General features: G+C 39.8%; 2 protein-coding genes across 2 annotated transcripts; one reads left to right on the forward strand and one right to left on the reverse strand.

Moving 5' to 3' along the window:
* Positions 1 to 1,258, forward strand: LOC118859149 (60S ribosomal protein L3-like). The gene has a single exon (XM_036769597.1). It carries the CDS (start codon positions 23 to 25, stop codon positions 1,232 to 1,234), a length of 1,212 nt encoding a protein of 403 aa, XP_036625492.1. The 5' UTR covers positions 1 to 22; the 3' UTR covers positions 1,235 to 1,258.
* Positions 1,259 to 9,498: 8,240 nt separating this feature from the next.
* LOC118829197 (ribonuclease 7-like) lies at positions 9,499 to 18,557 on the reverse strand. Its single transcript, XM_036736168.1, has 2 exons — positions 18,475 to 18,557; positions 9,499 to 10,825 (listed from the first exon to the last, which is right to left on the reverse strand). Exon 2 carries the CDS (start codon positions 10,805 to 10,807, stop codon positions 10,337 to 10,339), a length of 471 nt encoding a protein of 156 aa, XP_036592063.1. The 5' UTR covers positions 10,808 to 10,825; positions 18,475 to 18,557; the 3' UTR covers positions 9,499 to 10,336.
* Positions 18,558 to 18,917: the final 360 nt, after the last annotated feature.

The following is an 18,917-nucleotide window of genomic DNA, read 5'->3' on the forward strand; positions in this document are numbered from 1 at the left end:
CGGTGGCGGGTGCTGGGGTGTCATGTCCCACAGGAAGTTCTCTGCTCCCAGGCATGGGTCTCTGGGCTTCCTGCCTCAGAAGAGAAGCAGCAGGCACTGGGGAAAGGTGAAGAGCTTCCCTAAAGATGACCCCACCAAACCCATCCACCTGACGGCCTTTCTGGGATATAAGGCAGGCATGACCCACATCGTTCGAGAGGTGGACAGGCCTGGCTCAAAGGTCAACAAAAAGGAAGTGGTTGAGGCCGTCACCATCGTGGAAACGCCCCCCATGGTCATTGTAGGCATTGTGGGCTATGTGCAAACCCCACGAGGCCTGCGGAGCTTCAAAACCATCTTTGCTGAGCACATCAATGATGAGTGTAAGAGGCGGTTCTATAAGAACTGGCATAAGTCCAAGAAGAAGGCCTTCACCAAGTACTGCAAAAAGTGGCAGGATGATGATGGCAAAAAGCAGTTGGAGAAAGACTTCAACAGCATGAAGAAGTACTGCCAGGTGATCCGCGTCATTGCCCACACCCAGATGCGGCTGCTCCCTCTGAGGCAGAAAAAGTCTCACCTGATGGAGATCCAGGTGAATGGCGGCAGTGTGGCTGAGAAACTTGACTGGGCCCGCGAGAAGCTGGAGCAGCAGGTGCCAGTGTCCACTGTGTTTGGGCAGGATGAGATGATTGATGTCATTGGAGTGACCAAGGGCAAGGGTTACAAAGGTGTCACCAGCCGCTGGCACACAAAGAAACTTCCCCGAAAAACCCACCGAGGACTGCGTAAGGTGGCATGTATTGGAGCTTGGCATCCGGCCCGTGTAGCCTTCTCTGTGGCTCGAGCCGGTCAGAAGGGCTACCACCATCGCACCGAGATCAACAAAAAGATCTACAAGATTGGCCAGGGCTACCAGATAAAGGATGGCAAGCTGATCAAGAACAATGCCTCCACTGATTATGATCTTTCTGACAAGAGCATCAACCCTCTGGGAGGCTTTGTCCACTATGGTGAGGTGACCAATGACTTTATCATGCTAAAAGGCTGTGTCGTCAGGACCAAGAAGCGTGTCCTCACCCTGCGAAAGTCTCTGCTGGTACAGACCAAACGTCGCGCCCTGGAGAAGATTGACCTGAAATTTATTGACACCACCTCCAAATTTGGCCATGGTCGGTTCCAGACTGTGGAAGAGAAGAAAGCTTTCATGGGACCACTCAAAAAAGACCGAGTCGCAAAGGAAGAAGCTGCCTAATGTTTCCAGACCCAACTTGGAGCTGCTGGATTCTCAATAAATTTTTCAGAGCTAAAAAAAAAAAAAAAAAAAAAAAAAAAACTTACCATAACGAGATATTGTGTTGGCAAAGAAACTCAAAACAGAAGAAGATAATGCAGAAGAAGATAATGACTCCAAAACACCTATAACTAAATCCTCAAAAAAAAAAAAAAGAAAAAGAACCTTGTTTGGGTACATACTCAACAAGAATTCCTGGAAGTGATTAACCAAAAGTTTTTTTTAAAGAGTTATAAAATAGTTTGCCATGGAATGAGAGTACTTGAGGAAAAAAAAAGAAAGTTGTCAAAGAAAGAACTAGAAAGGTAAATTAAAAGCTTAGCACAAGAGGTACAAAACCTTGTCCTTAGGAACACAGAAACAATTTTCTGAGAACATACCTGACTAAGCAAAATTTGTCATGTGGAAAGTAGATGGTCCTGCCCTGATAGCAGAATCATTAGGGTTTCAGTATATCTTTTCACCCCACTCTATGTTTCCCTACATATTTCAACAAAGAAAGCTGTCCCTCTCCCCCAACTTGGTTGCTTTCCCATTTCTTTTCTCAGTTTCAGTCAATAAGTCACTCAGAAAGCATTGATTAAGAGCCAACCATCTGTCAGGCATTGGGCTGAGCAGTAGAGATACAAAGAAAGACAAAAGCTTGTCCCCTCTTTCAAAGAATTCAGTCTAATAGTGATCTCTGACTCGTTTTTTTGTTCTACTTTCTGTCAGTGGGGGGGGGGGAGTCACCTATCCTAAAGTCTCTCCTATTGTTAGATATATTGTTCCTAATCCCCTTTACCTCCAGTCTCTGAAACATAGAACTATGTCCACCTCTCCACAGCTTTCCTTACACTGGTTTCTGCAAACTCTTGGATGGAGGGACTATCACAGCACACTTAGTAACTCTGACTGGGAAGCAGATCTTATATCTCTTCCAAAGGAACCTGACACCCAGGTAGGGAAAGGTCAGGAAGGACCAGTTTGCCAGGAGGCCTCAATTTAGGGAGCAGAAGGGGTTAGAAGAGTGTTGCATCACCATTGGCGCCATCTCTCAGGAACTGACAGGAACATTACTTTAAAGTTGCAAGGTATGACTATTGAAAACTACCATAAACAAGTGGAGAATGCTATAGCAAGGAACAAATATTTTGCTGAAACTATCTAGGAATTTTACCCAATTTGATAAACTCCTTGTTATCCATTTAGGCTTTCATTATTATAATGAATCCCTTGGAGTCGGAGTTCTATGCAGTAGCTTAAAGAATTCCTTTTTTTTTTTTCTCTTTTCTCCCAGGTTTCTGGGCAGCCTCTCTGACTTCCTGAAGCTCTTCCCGAGATCAAGACTCTCTTACTGTAGTTGGACAGTCTCTGGATTTGGCAGGACAGAAAGAGGAGGTTTAGGGGCTGGCTGACTATGACTGATCCCTGAAGGTGGGCCATGGCCTTCTTATGTGCTGAATGGAAGCTGGGAGAGTGGGGCAGCTCTATCCAAAATGATGAGACACTGTAGAGTGCCAACAGGTAGAAAGGCATAAGAGGGAAGATCCACAACCAGCCTGAGCCTGATGTTAGTCTGATGTTCATTTAGCATAGGTGGAAGGGGAAGTTTGAAGGTCAAAAATTCATCCATAAGCATTGATTGAGAAACGACTATGTTAGTGAGATACTGTGGGAAATGTTAACAATTCAGTTGTTGTCCCTAGTTTATTCTGAGAGACAACTGCATGGAAAGAAATAACAATATAAGGTAATATATGATAAGGACCAGTATTGCTATGGAGATTAGGAGAACTCTGCCTGGAACTATTACCTACTAAATTTCCTTCCCATGCCATTGTTAAATAAACTCCTTTTGTAAAATTCTCTGTGCTCTATGCTTGTCTCATTTTATTCCAATCCCAAGCCTGGACCACTGGACTACACTGAAACTGGCTGGCCTGGCTCATAACAGAAGTTAGTTTGAATTGGAAGAATAAATATGTTTTCTTTAACTTAATTGATTTAGAAATCAGTTGAGACTTCTGAGGATTTGTCTAGATCAACCTCATCTCTTTCAAATGATAATTTCCTGTCTTCATTTATAGTCTAAATGTCTAGAGTTCAAAGAAGTGCACCAAAAACCTTAATAATAATGGCTTTGCTGGCTTCAAATTCCAACTAAAATCTCACTTTCTATAGAAAGCCTTTCCTGATCCTCCTTAATTCTAGTTCTTTCCCTTGGTTTATTATTTTACATGTATCCCATATCTATCTTGATTGTATATCATTGTTTGCTTGTTCTCCCGCCCATTAGACTGTCAACTTTTGAGAACAAGGACTGTCTTTTGCCATTTTTGAATCCCTAGTAGACACTTAATGAATGTTTATAGACTGATGACTGATTTTTCACTAGAATTGAAATGTTGGTTTTTCCAGAGGAGAAAATAGATATGATGGATGTCAGGTGATTATTCAACAGATAAGAAGAAATATACATCTTTTCAACTGTGCATGGCACCTCTATGAACATTGATCGTGTCTTAGGATATTAAAAACAAACCTCACAAACAAATGTATAAAAACAGAGGTACCGTACATAATCCTTTTTATCACAATATAATTAAAATTATTTTGAAGGGCCACTGAAAAAATATTCAAATATTAAAAGCTGCTAGAAAATAAATAATTTAATCCCAAATAATTTTTGGTTCAAAGAATAAATAATAAAAATGAAAATTTCATTTAAAAAAGATAATCCTAAGGAAAAATGTTATATCTCTAAACACTTCTAACAAAAAAGAAAAGGAACACATCAGTAAACTGAGAAGGTAACTAAAAATACTAGATGGCCAACAAAATTTTAAATTCCAAATTAAATGCCAAAATATAAATCCTGAAAATTAAAGAAAAAATTAGCAAATTTGAAAACAAACAGTTAATAAAAGTAGAGTTGAATTAAAAAAATGAAATCATCGGCTAATTTGATTAAAAAGAAGAAGAAAATCAAACCACCAGTATCAAAAAATAGAAAAGGAGAATTTACAACAAATGAACAAGAAGTGTATTGTTAGAAATTATTTTGCCCAACTATGTACCAATAAGGTCATCATTTTAAATGAAATAAATGAATATTTTCACAACAATATGATACTGGGAACAAGCCATAAATGAATTTCCAAAGAAGAAAACTCCAGGACAGATTCCAGCGAATTCCATCAAACATGCCAGAAGGGACAGACACATCTGAAATGACCGAACAACAATGACAAGAACAACCAATACAATTGTCTATTGCTGCTGTATACGTGAATTACCGCAGGATGATTGTGCTTATTTTTTTGTTTTGCTGTATTTTGTGTTTTGTTTCTGCCATATTGATGCCTGTTTGTTGTTTTCCATATACATCACTGCTAACAATTAACTTGCATTTTATGTATAAGCCAATAGAGGGTGTTGTGGTTGCAGCTGGCTAGCTTTCCTTTGTGGGCCAAGTTTCCTGCTTTTGTTTAATTGCTTCGTCCTACAGACATGCATGTACTTTTGATATGTGCATGTGATATGTACTGTGTTTCATTAGGCATGTTTTCACCATAGTATCCTGCCACGTTATGCTTTGTTTATTGCAATATATACTGTACTTTGTGCTATTAATGTGCATGTATTTATTTTAGTTTTAATAGTTTTGTAAGTTGGTTACATGGGATGCCGAGAAAATCACCCTTCTTGTTTTAAAGGGCTGATGCTTCTGTTTATACTGTATAGTTACAGGTTTTGGAATTCTCCCAGGTGATCTTTGCAAGGGACTGCAAAGAGTTCAAATCTGGGGAGAAATGTAACCCCAGGACCAAAGCTCAATGGTATAGGATGCTCTTCTTATTGGTAGATATCAATGCTCTGCATGGCAAGAGGGGTGTGGAGAGAAGGAGCAGAGTTAGGAAAAAGAGAGTAGGAAAAGAAGAGCTCCACTCTCTCCAAATCTCTTCACTCTGTAAGAAATTAGTAAAAATTGGAGAAAGTTAAGTTTTGAAGGAAGCATCAGCTTGAACAAAGAAGGGAATAAAAATTAACTAAGCTAGGTGGACCCTGCAAATCAAAGAAGGGCTAATGGTTTTCTGAAAACAACAAAACCAGGATGTTAGGAACATGGGCTTAAACCAGCCAGATAACAGTCAGGGTTGAACAGAGAACAGGGTCAAATTGGTATTATACATGCTTAATTGGCTAATTGAGTATTACCTCACACACCCACAGGGAGGAGTTTTCTGCCATTTTTGAACATGGGACATTTGTTGGCAGGGGAGGGGGAACATACCAAGGAGGTCCATGTGAGGGGCGTATAGGGAAGATTGTAACCCAGAAGGGAGCAAACCAATCTGTTCTCTTAAGGATGGTACCGAGCTGATGCTGCATCAATCTGCAGTGGTCTAACACTATAAATATGATCTCATTTTTGTAGGCAGTACTCCCTCTTCCTAAAGAGTGGCTGAGTCCACTTCTGGCCAGGAACATGAGCACAACTCCCTTGGATGCCTCAATAATAATAAATTGTCCTTGATACTTAAATCTCTGTGCCAAGCGTAATTCTAACAACTCTTTTCACTCTCTTCTGGCTCTTCACTCTCTTCAGATCTCTCTTCTGTCTCTTGAGAGTAGCAGTGGCTTCAGGTGCCTCTGGCTTCCAGCTTTGAGAGAAAAGGTTGGTGCCAATCCAACTTCTGCTTCCTGAGGGCAGGACAAGACTCTGGAAAGAAGCCAACATAAGAACTAGCAATTTTGGTCACATCTCCATACTTAGCTTGCTACAAGAGAGACATTAGGAAATTTTCCTTTGGATAAAATCTGGGACTCTTTCTCTTTTGGTTGAACTGACTTACCTTAGTCCCAATGAGAGAGTGCCATCACTCTGTATTGTCTAGATTACATTCTGCTGTGTGCTCTTTGTCTGATTTCTGAGCAATCTACTTGGAGAAATAGATTTCTTTGCCACTTATTATGTGTGTTCATTGTGACATTTGGGGGGAAGGAAGTGAAGTCTTGCATATATAGTTTGGGTCTTCCTTTCCTTATTATGAAATAGTGAACAGAAGTTTAGCTTCAACCTGAAAATCATATCCCCTAAATCTCTACTCCACGAATGAGCAGATAGATATAATTCTAGCCCAATACCCATACTCTCTGAAGGAGAGATGAGAGGTCAAGCATCTGGCCCCAACTTCCTTCTTCCCTTCCTAGCAGGAAACAAAGTCTCCCTTTGTGTTGGCAACCAAAAATGGGCTCCTTAGCACTTAGTCAACAAGTGCCCTTGACTAGTTTGGCTTTTTCCCCTGAACTGAATGCTGTTTGTTGGACTGGAGTAAGCTTGTCGGCCCCTTCACCTTGCTTCCCTTGCTTAAGCTGATGGAAAGAACCTGTGCTTTCCTGGTCAACCCCTTCACCTTGCTTAAGCAGATTGAAAGAACCTGTGCTTTCCCCGGTGTACCTTACACCCCCCCCCCCCCCCCCCCCCCCCCCCCCCCCGCAGAAGCCGGATGGTTAAAAGCAGCTTCCGTTGGAGCCAGAGACTGCCACAGCCACAGCCACAGCCGAAGCAGGAGCTGCTGGTAGCAGAGCTGACCTACGGGAGGAAGCTGAACAAGGACTTGAGTCCAGTGGGTAATCTTTTTACCATAGAGGGGGAAGCATGATTTTGTTTTACACCATCATGCTTCTCTGTAGCCTCCTGGTTACTCTTGTAAGGCGTACTTATTGGGCCTGGAAGCTTTTGATCAATATGTCAAAATGGGGATGCTGGTTCATGGGTTGGTTACTGTGGAGCCTAAATATATGCTTTGATTCTTCTGCCTCTTATCTTGAGAATTTCTTATATCCAGTGGTTTCGAACCTTTCAGACATATATATGATCCTCTTTGAGATTATAAACTCTGCCCTCCTAATACACCCTTGGAGAAGGCAAAAGGCTGTTGCGGGGCGGGGGGGGGAGGGGGGTGGCAGTAGAAGCATTTAGAGACGTCTGCTCCTTTCAAACTACACAAAACACCCATTTCTCATGTGGAAGACACCTTTGCTATGCTATTTTTCTTTCAATTTAGAGTGCAAGACAGAAAAGTTTTTTTCTGTACTTTCTTACAAGCCTTCCATTGGAAAATCATTATTGATATGCAGATGAATGTATCTCTGAAGGACACATGTGCTTCTGAATACAAGGCATTTCCCACAGTTACTCAGCAAACAGAAACCATGTAGTCATGCAGGTCAAGTATTGCTCTTAGAGGCAGTTGGTTGTGACTTTCTACTCTCCTAGTATGCCATTAGCCTCAATGTCAGAGGCAGGGTAAACTGCTTTTCTCTTCTGATGGGCTTTTCAGGAAAACTAGGATAAAAGAAGCTAAAATACATCTACACTTGAACGGGAGGCTTATTCTAAAATGGTATTTGTCAGGTCCAGAAAGAGAAAAATATAGTCATCTTTCTCTGCAATCACACTCAAAATAGATCTATAGATACACTTGCTGCCTTCCCTAGATACACTACAAGACTGCACTTTTGTTATTGTGTTCCTAGCACCCAGCATGAGGTGGCACATAGGTTCTTAGTAAGTACTTACTGGTTGAATGTTTCCTTGATGAAAGCAACTCTTCTCATTCTTCCAACCGAGGTATTATATGAGCATATTTCTGGGTCATCTCAGTTTCCTAAATATTTAGTCTCCAAATAATAGAGTCATTTACTCCTCTAAATTATCACTCCCATCTAACAAGTAGCCTTTCCATGAGACCACCTTATCTGGATTCTGGAGCTATAATATTTGTCACCAAATCCTCTCACCTTGGCTTCAGGGTCATGCCACTATTAAAACCTCCCTTTGGGAAAACCCCCAACTGATTGGAAAGAGAAGATAATCTATTTCCTGCTCCTTATGCCCCAGCTTCTTTTCTCTTTTAGACCTTTTTGCAATAATTAGGTAACAAACTTGGTGCAATGGATAGAAAACTAGTGGGGAAACCATGAAGACCTGGAATCAAGTTCAATCTCTGACACACAATGACTATGAGGCCCTGGGCAAGTCACTTAACTTCTTAGTGATCTAGGCAACTCTCTAAGCCAATAAATTGCAGAGAAGTTGAGGTGGAAGGAGTTCCTTCATTGGCAGAGGGAGTTCCCTTAACCAGGAGTTAGTTGCCTATGCTAAAGAAATCATAGGTGAAATCATCCCTTTGCTTATGACAGAAGATTCCCCACAGTTGTATGCAAAAAGGACTTTATTGAAATCAGCACAACACATCTAGTTCAGTCCAGCTCTTGCAGTACAGCTCATAGAGGATAAGCCTATTTCTCACTTACATCTGTGGAATATTAGTCAGCAAAGACACCGTTAACAGGATTTCTACTGAGCCAGTTTCTAACCTGAGAATGCTCCCAGTGGCCCAAAGCAAGCCTAGAGACAGGAGTGCCAGGAATCAAGTAATTTAATTAATCAATTTCAGAGTGAGGAATGTTCTCTTAGCTGAAGTAAAAGCACAGGTTACATACCTAAATCACAAGTGGGGAAGGAGGAGGGAAGGTGGACTACAAACAGACATTTAGTGGTTTCCCACAAGAAACCTATCAATCCCACAATGCAGCAGTTCTGGAGTCAAGTGTTTGGGGGTCAGGACCACTCCTCCCAGAGTACAGAACCAGAGTTCTGTGATGGGAACAGGTTCTACAATCTTTGATTCACTTCACTTAAGATCCAGTGATTGTGAGTGTTGTTGGAGTTTGCATTAATCAGTTTAAGCTGCATTGTGAGCTCTGACTCCCAAGCCAGAGTGGCAGCTTTCAGGAAAACAAATTATTATTATATTCATTACACATATCATATGGATTGGTATGAAAATTACGAATTCCCTTCTCAACATTATTTCTTCCATTCTCAGGATTAGATAGCCAGATAGATTTTACATAGATTGATAGATTCAACATAGATTTAAATAGATTGAGAAGTAGATGTGCAGTTAGAAAAGCAATTTTAAAATATTTCATTTTTTCCCAAATTAGATGTAAAAATAACTTTAACATTCATTTTAAGTTCCAAATTCTATCCTTCCATCACCATTTTTGCCCTCCCCCCTCAAGACATCAAGTAATGTGATCTAGGTTATAGATTTGCAATAATGTAAAACATATTTCCATGTTAGTCATTTTGTAGAAGGAAACTTGAAGAAGGAAGGAAGCAAGGAGGGAAGGAAGCAAGGAAAGAAGAAAAATAGTATACTTCGGTCTGTATTCAGATGCCATCAGTTCTTTCTATGGTGGTGGATAGCATTTTTATCATGAATCCTTTGAGATTCTCTTGGATTATTGTGTTACAGAGAAAAGTCATTCACTGTTGCTCATCATGCAGTATTGCTGTTACTGTGTACAATGTTCTCTTGGTTCTGTTTCCTTCACTCTGCATCAGTCCATATAACTCTTTCCAGGTTTAGAAAAGCAATTATTGAGCAATTACTAGGTACCACTCACTGAGGATAAAAGTATAAACAAGGAGGATAATCTCTGCCCTCAAGGAGCTTACATTTTAAAGAGGGAAAAGCTTAATGCAGGAAATATGGGGGAGTGGTACCCAGAATCAGAATACCCAGAGATGGAAAAAGATATTGCTGAAGAATGAAAAAAGAATGGAAGCAGCAGAGTGAAGAGATGGCAAGAAGCCAGAATGAAAGCATACTTATCTATCTCCTCCTTTACCCTCTGCTTGGATCTAAGGTGTTAAGTAAGGTAAGAAAGGTGAAGAAATAGGGAGAAGTGAGAGAAATAGAGTATTCTATTCCACATCATTGCTGGGGTGGAGAATAAGAGAGGTCAATTTCATCTATAAGCATCAGGCTAAAGAGTAATAGGAGAGTCTCATGCCCTGGTAAAGCCACCCAGAAAGGTAAGCTCAGCCCCATAAAAACCTTTTCCTGAAGAATTCCTGAAAAACTCATGGGTAGGATAGGATTGCTGAAATTTGTGCAGGAAAAAAAGCAAGAGAGCAGATTTCCATAGTGCATCTTGAAATGAAAGGGCAAAACACTGAGAGATTAGAAATCAAGGAGATACAAGTATGGGGTATCACCCCTAAGTGCTATCCAAATGCACTGGAAGCAATCTTCTTCTACTATGGTCTGCTGGCAAGGGGCGCCTACAGGCAACAACAAAGTATGCCTGTTTAGATCCTCCACTGTAGCGGCAGTTAGGATGAGCACCACTGGTCCATCGACAGTCTGTGATGGAAACAGCTGTTGTACTATTATAGCAGTTCTTATCCACTCCATTCTTACAGGTGATGTTGTACCCGTAACAAACCATGATGACATTGTTAAGTGGGTAGTGCAGGAAGCTGTTGAAGTCTTTGCACAGAGTGAAATGCTGATTGAGTCGTCTCATCTCACTGTTGCAATATGCATTGTCACTGGAGGCATCCGTCTTGGGATACTGCACATGCTGCTCATTGAACCACTGAGCTGGAGTGAAACCAGGAGGAATCCCTTCAGTGACCAAGAACATAGTCACACAAAGTCCCAGCAGCAACAGGTGGGAAGTTGCCATCAGAGTGAGCTGTCTCTCCTGTAGAGGTTTAGTAAACAGAAGGATAAAGAACATGAGGAAGAGGGAACAAAATATCCACTTGCCCTTGTTAGTATGTGACTCCCAAGGTACTATATTACTATCCTCTGTCATCCCTGTCTCTCCATTTGGTCAGTTGACCATCAATTTGATCACCCTGTATGCAGAGCATCATCTGAGGCAGTGTAGGGAGAATTAATGGGAAAAGGTAGACAAGATTATAAAGAAGCTACTGCAAAGCAGAAAGAGGGCATCACTTAAAATGAGACTACAGACCCCTTTTTACTTCAGGATGTCTTTTCTTTTCTCTCTTAATTGTGATGGCATATGTTCCAGAGGTGCTTCAAAGCTAGGCCCTTTCTGCCTACTGATGTCAAGAGGTCTTGTTGGACATTGGTTGGATTCCCCCCCCACCTCAAATTCTCCAGATACCAAGACAGAATGTAAGTGTTCTGTAGACCATATTCTAGGTAGACCACATCTGGAATATGATGTTTAATTCTGGGTTCCCTAACTTAGGGAATAGAAGAGCAAGATGGAGAACATCCGGAGCAGGGCAACTGTGGCTGTGAAGGATGATGAGTTCATGTCACATTGGAGAGACAGGTCATGGGGTCAGAAATATAAAACTGAATGGGACCTCAGAAAGCGCCATTTAGACCATCCCCTTGGTCAGGGGAGACATGACAGCTGTACTCAAGTATTTCAAGTTTTGTAAGATGGAAGAAGTATTAAACTTTGGCTCCAAAGGGAAGAATAAATAGAAATGGATAGAAGTTGAAAATAAGCAGATTCAGGCTCAATGGCAGCAACAATTAAAATTATCTAAAAGTCAAATGGGCTGCCTCAGAAAATACTGGTTTAGCTCTAACTGGAGATCTTCAAGCAAGGACTGGATGACCTTTTGTTATATATATTAAATTCGGATCTTCTTTGGTGGTCTGAATGGGACTAGTTGATCCAGAAGCCTCTTCCAACTCTAAAATTCATTGATTATCTGATAACTCCCAACATGGAAATGGATATGAAAATTTGTTGTCTACTGTGTCATAAAAATGGAATGCCACCAAGACTTTCCCCCATGAACTGTCCTTCTTTCTGAACTTTTGTACCTGATGTTTTGAATCTGACTGCTGGCTTCATGCTTCTCTCCATATTCCCTTCATATTTCTTGTACTTGTGTTCCAAGGTGCCAAGATCTCTTTGGATGAGGATTCTTTTAACCAGAGTTGTTAATGTTCCCTGCCAGGGTTGGTAACCCACTATTCCAAATTTAATAAGCATGTCACTGCTTTTCATACTCATCTCCACCTGTTTTTTTCCCTGGCCTCCTTCAAAATTTGTTTCAAATTCCACCTTCTGCAAGAGGCCTTTTCCAGTCCTCTCCTTCTCACACCCAATATGCTGCTGCTGGTACTCTCCCTTTGAGATTGCCTTCCATTTATGCTGGACATATTCTAAATGAACATACGTATTTTTGTGATGTCTCTCTCATGGGAACATGAGCTCTTGAAGGATAGAGATCCTGCCTCTCTGCCTTTCTTTCTATTCTCAGTGCTTTGTACAATACCTGTCATACAGTAAGAACTTAATAAATGTTTGTTGACTGACTGGAACAGTACATTCTTTCCCATAGTGGACCTGAATAAAGCCTTTTAATTTTTTGTAAAGTCTTGGCTAGTAACTTGAAGGAAATTATAAAATAAAACCTAAAAATCACAGGACTGGTGCCTTATAAAAGATGAAGATTGTGTCCTAAATCATCTTGACTCTAGTACTAGATTAGCATGGCTTCCTGGGGTACATACTACCCATTTTTATATAAGAAATATTGAGGCTTGACATTTCTAAGCCAATGATGACGGTTCCGGAGAGGGCCAGAGCATGATGACTCTGTACCAGGAAGAACAACCAATGCTTACCTCTTTTATTTTTTAAAGATGGAATCCTTTCATATTCTTCCCACCAAGTTCAGGTATTAAGGTGTTCCTAAGTGCCATTTTTCCTACCTACTTCACTGTCTCCACATAATGGAGACAACATCTGTCTGATTATTCTTTTCTCCCAAGAGGTTTTCACTTTAAAACTGGCTTGTGGTTAATGGTACCACAAAATTACAGTAGTGACAGGTACAAAAATCAAAACATAATCCAACAGTGGTAAGGGAATCATTGTGCTGTTTTCTCTTCACAGGAAGTTTAATTGCCTAGGGGGTAGGGGAGGGTAGAACATATATCTTACAAAAATTTTAAAAGTATTACCAAAGTATGTATGAATAGATCATTATTCTAAACTGATGATGTACAATGAAGTCATATGATAAAATGGGCAAAAATCCTGGTTTGACATCAGAGAATATTTATGCAAATCCTGCATCTGCTTCCTGCCACCTAAGTTGAATTTGTTCAGGTCACTTAACCTCTCAGACTCAGTTTCTCCATCTGTCACATTATTAAGTTGAACTAAATGCCATCTAATGTACCTTCCAGTTCCAAGTCTGATACTTGGATGCTACAAGTTCTATATGTTCTGAGGGCATGCACAATAAAAGTAATTAGGTTTTGGGAAGGGAAGGGGCAATTATCAGGAGCCCTTTCTTAGTGACATCCTGAAAAATATTTCATATCATTATAATACCATAGTCCTTTTTAGCATTCTTAGTCCTACCTCCAAATGATTCCTGAGATAATTTCCTTCAAAACAAGTCTTGAAATGTAGACAAAGATTTCTGTCAAGAGACAGCTATGGTGGGTGGCAGTGGGGAGGGAGGAATACTGAGCTGGGCAACAGAAAATCCAGATTTATTTCTTGGCTCTATCCGTAGCTATAGTATGATGAGCAAGTCATGGAAACTATCTGCTGAAAATGGCTATTGTACAGGTAAAGAACTGTAAACGTTGTGTTAATGAGGACCATTGGCAACATGATCACTCTCATTTGTGTAGGCCCACTGGTCATTGAAAAACCAGACATTACATTTGATTGTGATGGACTTTGCCAGACTCTAACTATTTTTGATAAAAACATTTTAAAAATGAAATAATTATGATGTGACATAAGCAAAAGTACTTATAGTAGTTCATTCTACCTGTTCGGTCTTAGAAGACGCATAGCAATCATTCTCTAAATCAAAAACATTATGTAATTGCATAAGGCAGATTCATTAGTTGAACAAACCTGGATCTATGCAACTCTGACCTGGAAGACCTTTCTAGACCACTTAAAGTCCTTCATAATTGGACTCCAACCTCAAAAGCTGTACCAATTGCGCATTTCCCACCCTCAAATGCTCTGCATTCTGGCCAAATCATCCTATTTGCTATTCCTCCTATATGACACGCCATCTCCCATCTCCATGCATTTGCAGAGGCTGTTCCCCATACCTGTAGTACATTCCCTCCTCACTTTTACTTCTTAAAGAACTTTGCTGGGGCACTGGATAAAACATTGGATGTTGGGTCACGCAGACTTAGTTCAAACATTACCTCAGATGCTTACTAGCTGTGTGACCCAGGATAAGTCTCTGGACTCCAATGACCTTATCTGCAAAATTAGGATAATAATACCACCAACTTCACAGGATTATGAGCTAACATATAAAGCACTGTGCAAACCTGAATGCTCCATATAATTTCTAGTTATTGTTATCATAATTATTATTATAATCTCTTACATCTTTCAAGGCTTAGCTCAATTTCTAGCTCTCATTCATGTCCTTTTCAGACTCCTCCTGAAAGACAACAGTTGAATGCTGAATGCAAATTGAATATCATTTTCTCATTTTATTTTTCTTCCTTTTTTTGAAATATGGCTAATATGGAAATGTGTTTTGCATGATTTTACATGCATAATATCATATTGCTTGCCATCTAAGGAGTGGGGGAGAGAAAGGAGGGACAGAGAGAATATGGAACTCAAAATTTAAAATTAAGCAAGTAATAAATTTGTGTTTAAAAAGAAGTTCAAACCAGAGTTTATCTTCTCTCTCATAGCCCCATCCCAAAATGTATGCCTCTTCTGAAATCCCATATTTCTATAGGAGACACCATTGTCCTTTCAGTCTCCTAAGCTTGAACTCTCAATTATTCTTCATCCTTTGCTTTCCTCCACACTCCATATCCAATCAATTAATAAATGTAGTCATTTCCACTTCTACACATCTCTCACATCTGGCACTTTCTTACCGTTTACATGACTACTACCTTGGTTCAGGCCCTCATCACCTCTCTCCAGTGTTATTTCAATGGCCTCCCTGCCTTAAGTCTTTCCTCTTTCCAATAGGTCTTCCACACAAGAGCCAAAGTGGTTTTCCTTAGAAACAGTTCTGACCATGTACTTTCCTTATGCAATAAATTCTGTTGTCTTATTGCCCCTAAGATCAAGTATAAATAAAAAAGAGGAAAAAAGAATGTTCAGAAGGAATTACGTAAAAGTAGGACAATTTTGAAAGTAATACATTTATAAAATGAGTGAAATTTCGAAAGTATGAATGTTTTATATACTTTTAAAAATGGTGAGAAATGCAGATTCACGACTTCATATAGAATGAAATGTCCTGCTGTGTGTAAGGCGATATTCTCTCTCCTCTCTCCTCTCTCCTCTCTCCTCTCTCCTCTCTCTCCCCCTCTGTCTGATGTCTAAGTTGAGAATAAACAAAACTAGAAATGAAAAGTGTTCAACAAAAAAATCAAAAAAAAAAAAACAAAACAAAAAAAAAAAGTAAAAAAAAAATTAAAAAAAAAAAATAAAAGTGTTCAACGGACTATTGACCAAAGATAGTTTCCAGAAACACACTGATAAAAAGGAGCAATAATTGAAGGAGGAAGCAGCTTCCAGCAGAGGACCCACAAGCAGCAGAAATGAGATCCAACTCAAAACAAATGAGATCCAGATGAAAACAAAGCTAATCTGGACAGCTGAGAGCCATGCTTCCGAAAGGAGCAGACCCTGAGAGCCTAGCTGAGCAACCCGTGTAGTGTTTCTAAAGAGGGAGATTTGTGATGAATCCATAAGGAAAGAAAAGACCAGGTCTGACTACATCCTCAAAAGAAAGACTACCAAATGATATCGTCACTGATGAATTATACAAACATGTAGAAACAACAAATAATTAAATACAATATTAACCATTCACCACAAAAATTCATGGAATGCAGATAATAATTCCTCAGAGGAAAATTTCTATCTATGAATACTTATGTTTGCAAACAGTTTTAAATATCAAGGGACTGAGCAAATAATTTAAAAGACTAGTGTTTAACATGAAAATGTTTTACATGATAGCACATGTATACCTTATATAAGATTGCTTACCATCTCAAGGAGGGGGGAGACAGGGGAAGGGAAAGATAGAATTTGGAACTCAGAACATAAAAAAACAACAAATGTTCAAGAAAGGTTTATGCATGTAATTGGGGAAAAATAAAATATTATTTAAAAAAAGACTAATGTTAAAAAAGATTGGGTAGTTGTTTGGTTTCTTTGGTTCTTAGTTTTTAGGTTTGTGTTGGTTTGGTGTTTGCCTGAAACCCTCCATCAGTAACTGTTAGCAAGGCTGAAGTCACACCCAAATGTGTTAGGGCCAGTCCTCTTTTTACCCAGTGATCCATATTGGCAGTACCCACTAGACACCCTGGCAACCTCTTGGAAGCCAAATGGTACTAAATAGATACCCCAAATTTTGCTCAGCAGAGAAAGAAGAGCATTTAAAGAGGACTACTGAGTACATCTCACAGAGACCATACACAAAACCTCTCCAAGATGATAGAACCTGCTGGAAATTATGATCTGCTAATATAGTCTTCAAAAGATTCCCTGCATATCATGATGCATCATTATGGAATTTGAAGGGGAAAGGCATTAAATGAGAGCAAGGAGACAGGGGCAACCAAGAACCACCTGTTTTTTCAATGTTTTGGTAATCATTCTGCTCTGTAATTCTCATTGCTAGTTGTGTTCTCATATATCTATGTAATAATAATCACAGCACAGACCCAGAAATAAGCCATATCTACTTTCCTTGGAACAATCTAGCTAATTACAAAGAGACTGATGACCAGAAAGCTGGCAACTAGGTGATTAGTCATTTACTACTAGCAAGTCAAGAAGGAAAGAAAAAAGACAAAATCATCATCCTTCCTGTGAAGCCCACTTCTCCCTCTGCAGTCAGGATGATAGGGTGGTGAGAGAGTGGTTATTAAGAATTACAAATTTCAGTTTACATTCCTACATGGGAAGATGATATTTGTAACTCATAAGACCTTTCTCATTATTAGAGTAGTTAGAAGGAGTATAAATAGATCGTATTTAGATAGATAGATAGATGGATGGATAGATGGATAGATAGATGGCACAGGTATGAGTTGAATATGAGGGAATGATATCTGAAAAATAAAATTAAGGCATAAGAAAGGAATGTACTCAGAGAAAGAGAAAGGGGGAGGTAGAATGGTGCAAATTATCTGACATAAAAGAGGCAAGAAAAAGCTTTTACAAAGGAAGGGAAGAAGGGGAAGGGAAATTAGTAAACCTTACTCTCAACAGAATTGGCTCAAAGAGGGAATAGCATACATACCCAAATGGGTATACAATTCCATCTTACCCTATAGCAAAGTAGGGGGGAAGGGGATAATAAAAGATGCGGTGATAGAAGGGGGCAAATTGAGAAAGTTAGAAGTCAGAAGCAATACACTTTTGAGGAGGGACAAGGTAAAAGGAGAGAGAGAATAGAATAAAGGGGGGGAGAGATAGTCTCTGATAAAGGCTATATTTTCTTTCACGACATGACTATCATGGAAGTGTTTTACATGACTGCACATGGATAACTTATATTGAATTGTTTGTCTTCTCAATGAAAAGGGGGTATGGTGGGGAAGGGAGAGAATTTGGAACTCAAGTTTTGAAAATGAATGTTAAAGATTGTTTTTACTTGTAACTGGGGAAGAATAAAATACTAAAAAAAAGAATTACACATTTCAGATAGTCTATAAAATTCAATTTAAATGTTAGCACTGTAAGTGTGAGATCCTCATCTAGGTACTAGGTATCTTTTTCCTACCTTCTCCCTTGCTACGCAGGACTCCTTTAGACTAGAGCCAAAATGAAATCATTCCTCAGTAATATGAGGTTGGGATAGAATTGAAACCCTGGGAGCTAGGTTCTCCTACTAAGGAGAGAGGCAACCCCAAAGCTGTAAAACCAGAGTGAAGGTTACAGATCCTGTCCAGCAACCTATTTATGCATTGCTAGTTGTTGCGTGAGAAATGAAACCAAGACAAAAGGAAGTTGCTGTAAAAGAAAGGATGGTGAAGATGGTGGAATAAGCAAGATCTCTGGATATCTTCCCCAATCCAACAACCCAAATAATCAACGAAGGCACCAGATCTAGAGATAATAAAACTTTAACACAAAGAGAGAAGACAAAGGGAACCAACTCTACAAAAATATTAAAGTTTTCTAAGCTGAAGTAAGAGTGTAAGAATGATTCAAAACTTTCACCACCACTCCCCTCCTCTTTTCTGCTTCAGACCCACATCCTGAACGACCATACCAGTTTCTTTTTGGAGGGTTAATATTGTTTCTATCATTTCCCCCCTGGCATTTAGCTAGTCTTACTGTTTGTAGCCTTCCTCCAGGAGCAACATACTCACCTAACCCTATTGAGGAAGGTAAATAACTGAGTGGGAGGCCCAGCAACAGATCCAATCCTTGTGGACTGAAGGGGTGAATTTGAAATCCAGCTTCAGTTGGTCCAATGGAGTCTTTAATATGGCCCAAAAGAAGCTAATCAAACACCCTCCATTGCCCAACCTAAAGTGAACTTTGAAATTATCTGATGCTGGTGGTTGGGGCAGTAGAAAATAGAGAAATTGTGGTTAGAAGGGGAACAGGAAGTATAGCCACCAGATCCAATGACACTTTAACAGAAGGCGGCCAACAGAGAGAGTTTAGCAATAAGTCACCAACTATGTCTTGGGAGAGGCCAGAGATTGAGGAAAATCATCAGTAAAATGTGGTAGTATCCTTCTTATCATAAGGCAAATAAGGGAAGCAAAAGAGTTCTAAAAGGCCAGCTCACAAAAGTCAGAGGATA

This window comes from Trichosurus vulpecula, chromosome 8 (genome assembly GCF_011100635.1).
Source record: "Trichosurus vulpecula isolate mTriVul1 chromosome 8, mTriVul1.pri, whole genome shotgun sequence".
NCBI lineage: Eukaryota > Metazoa > Chordata > Mammalia > Diprotodontia > Phalangeridae > Trichosurus > Trichosurus vulpecula.

What these genes read in the sequence shown, in the direction of transcription:
- LOC118859149 (XM_036769597.1), top strand. Translation starts at nt 23, where the DNA reads ATGTCCCACAGGAAGTTCTCTGCTCCCAGGCATGGGTCTCTGGGCTTC.
- LOC118829197 (XM_036736168.1), bottom strand. Translation starts at nt 10,807, where the DNA reads ATGGCAACTTCCCACCTGTTGCTGCTGGGACTTTGTGTGACTATGTTC.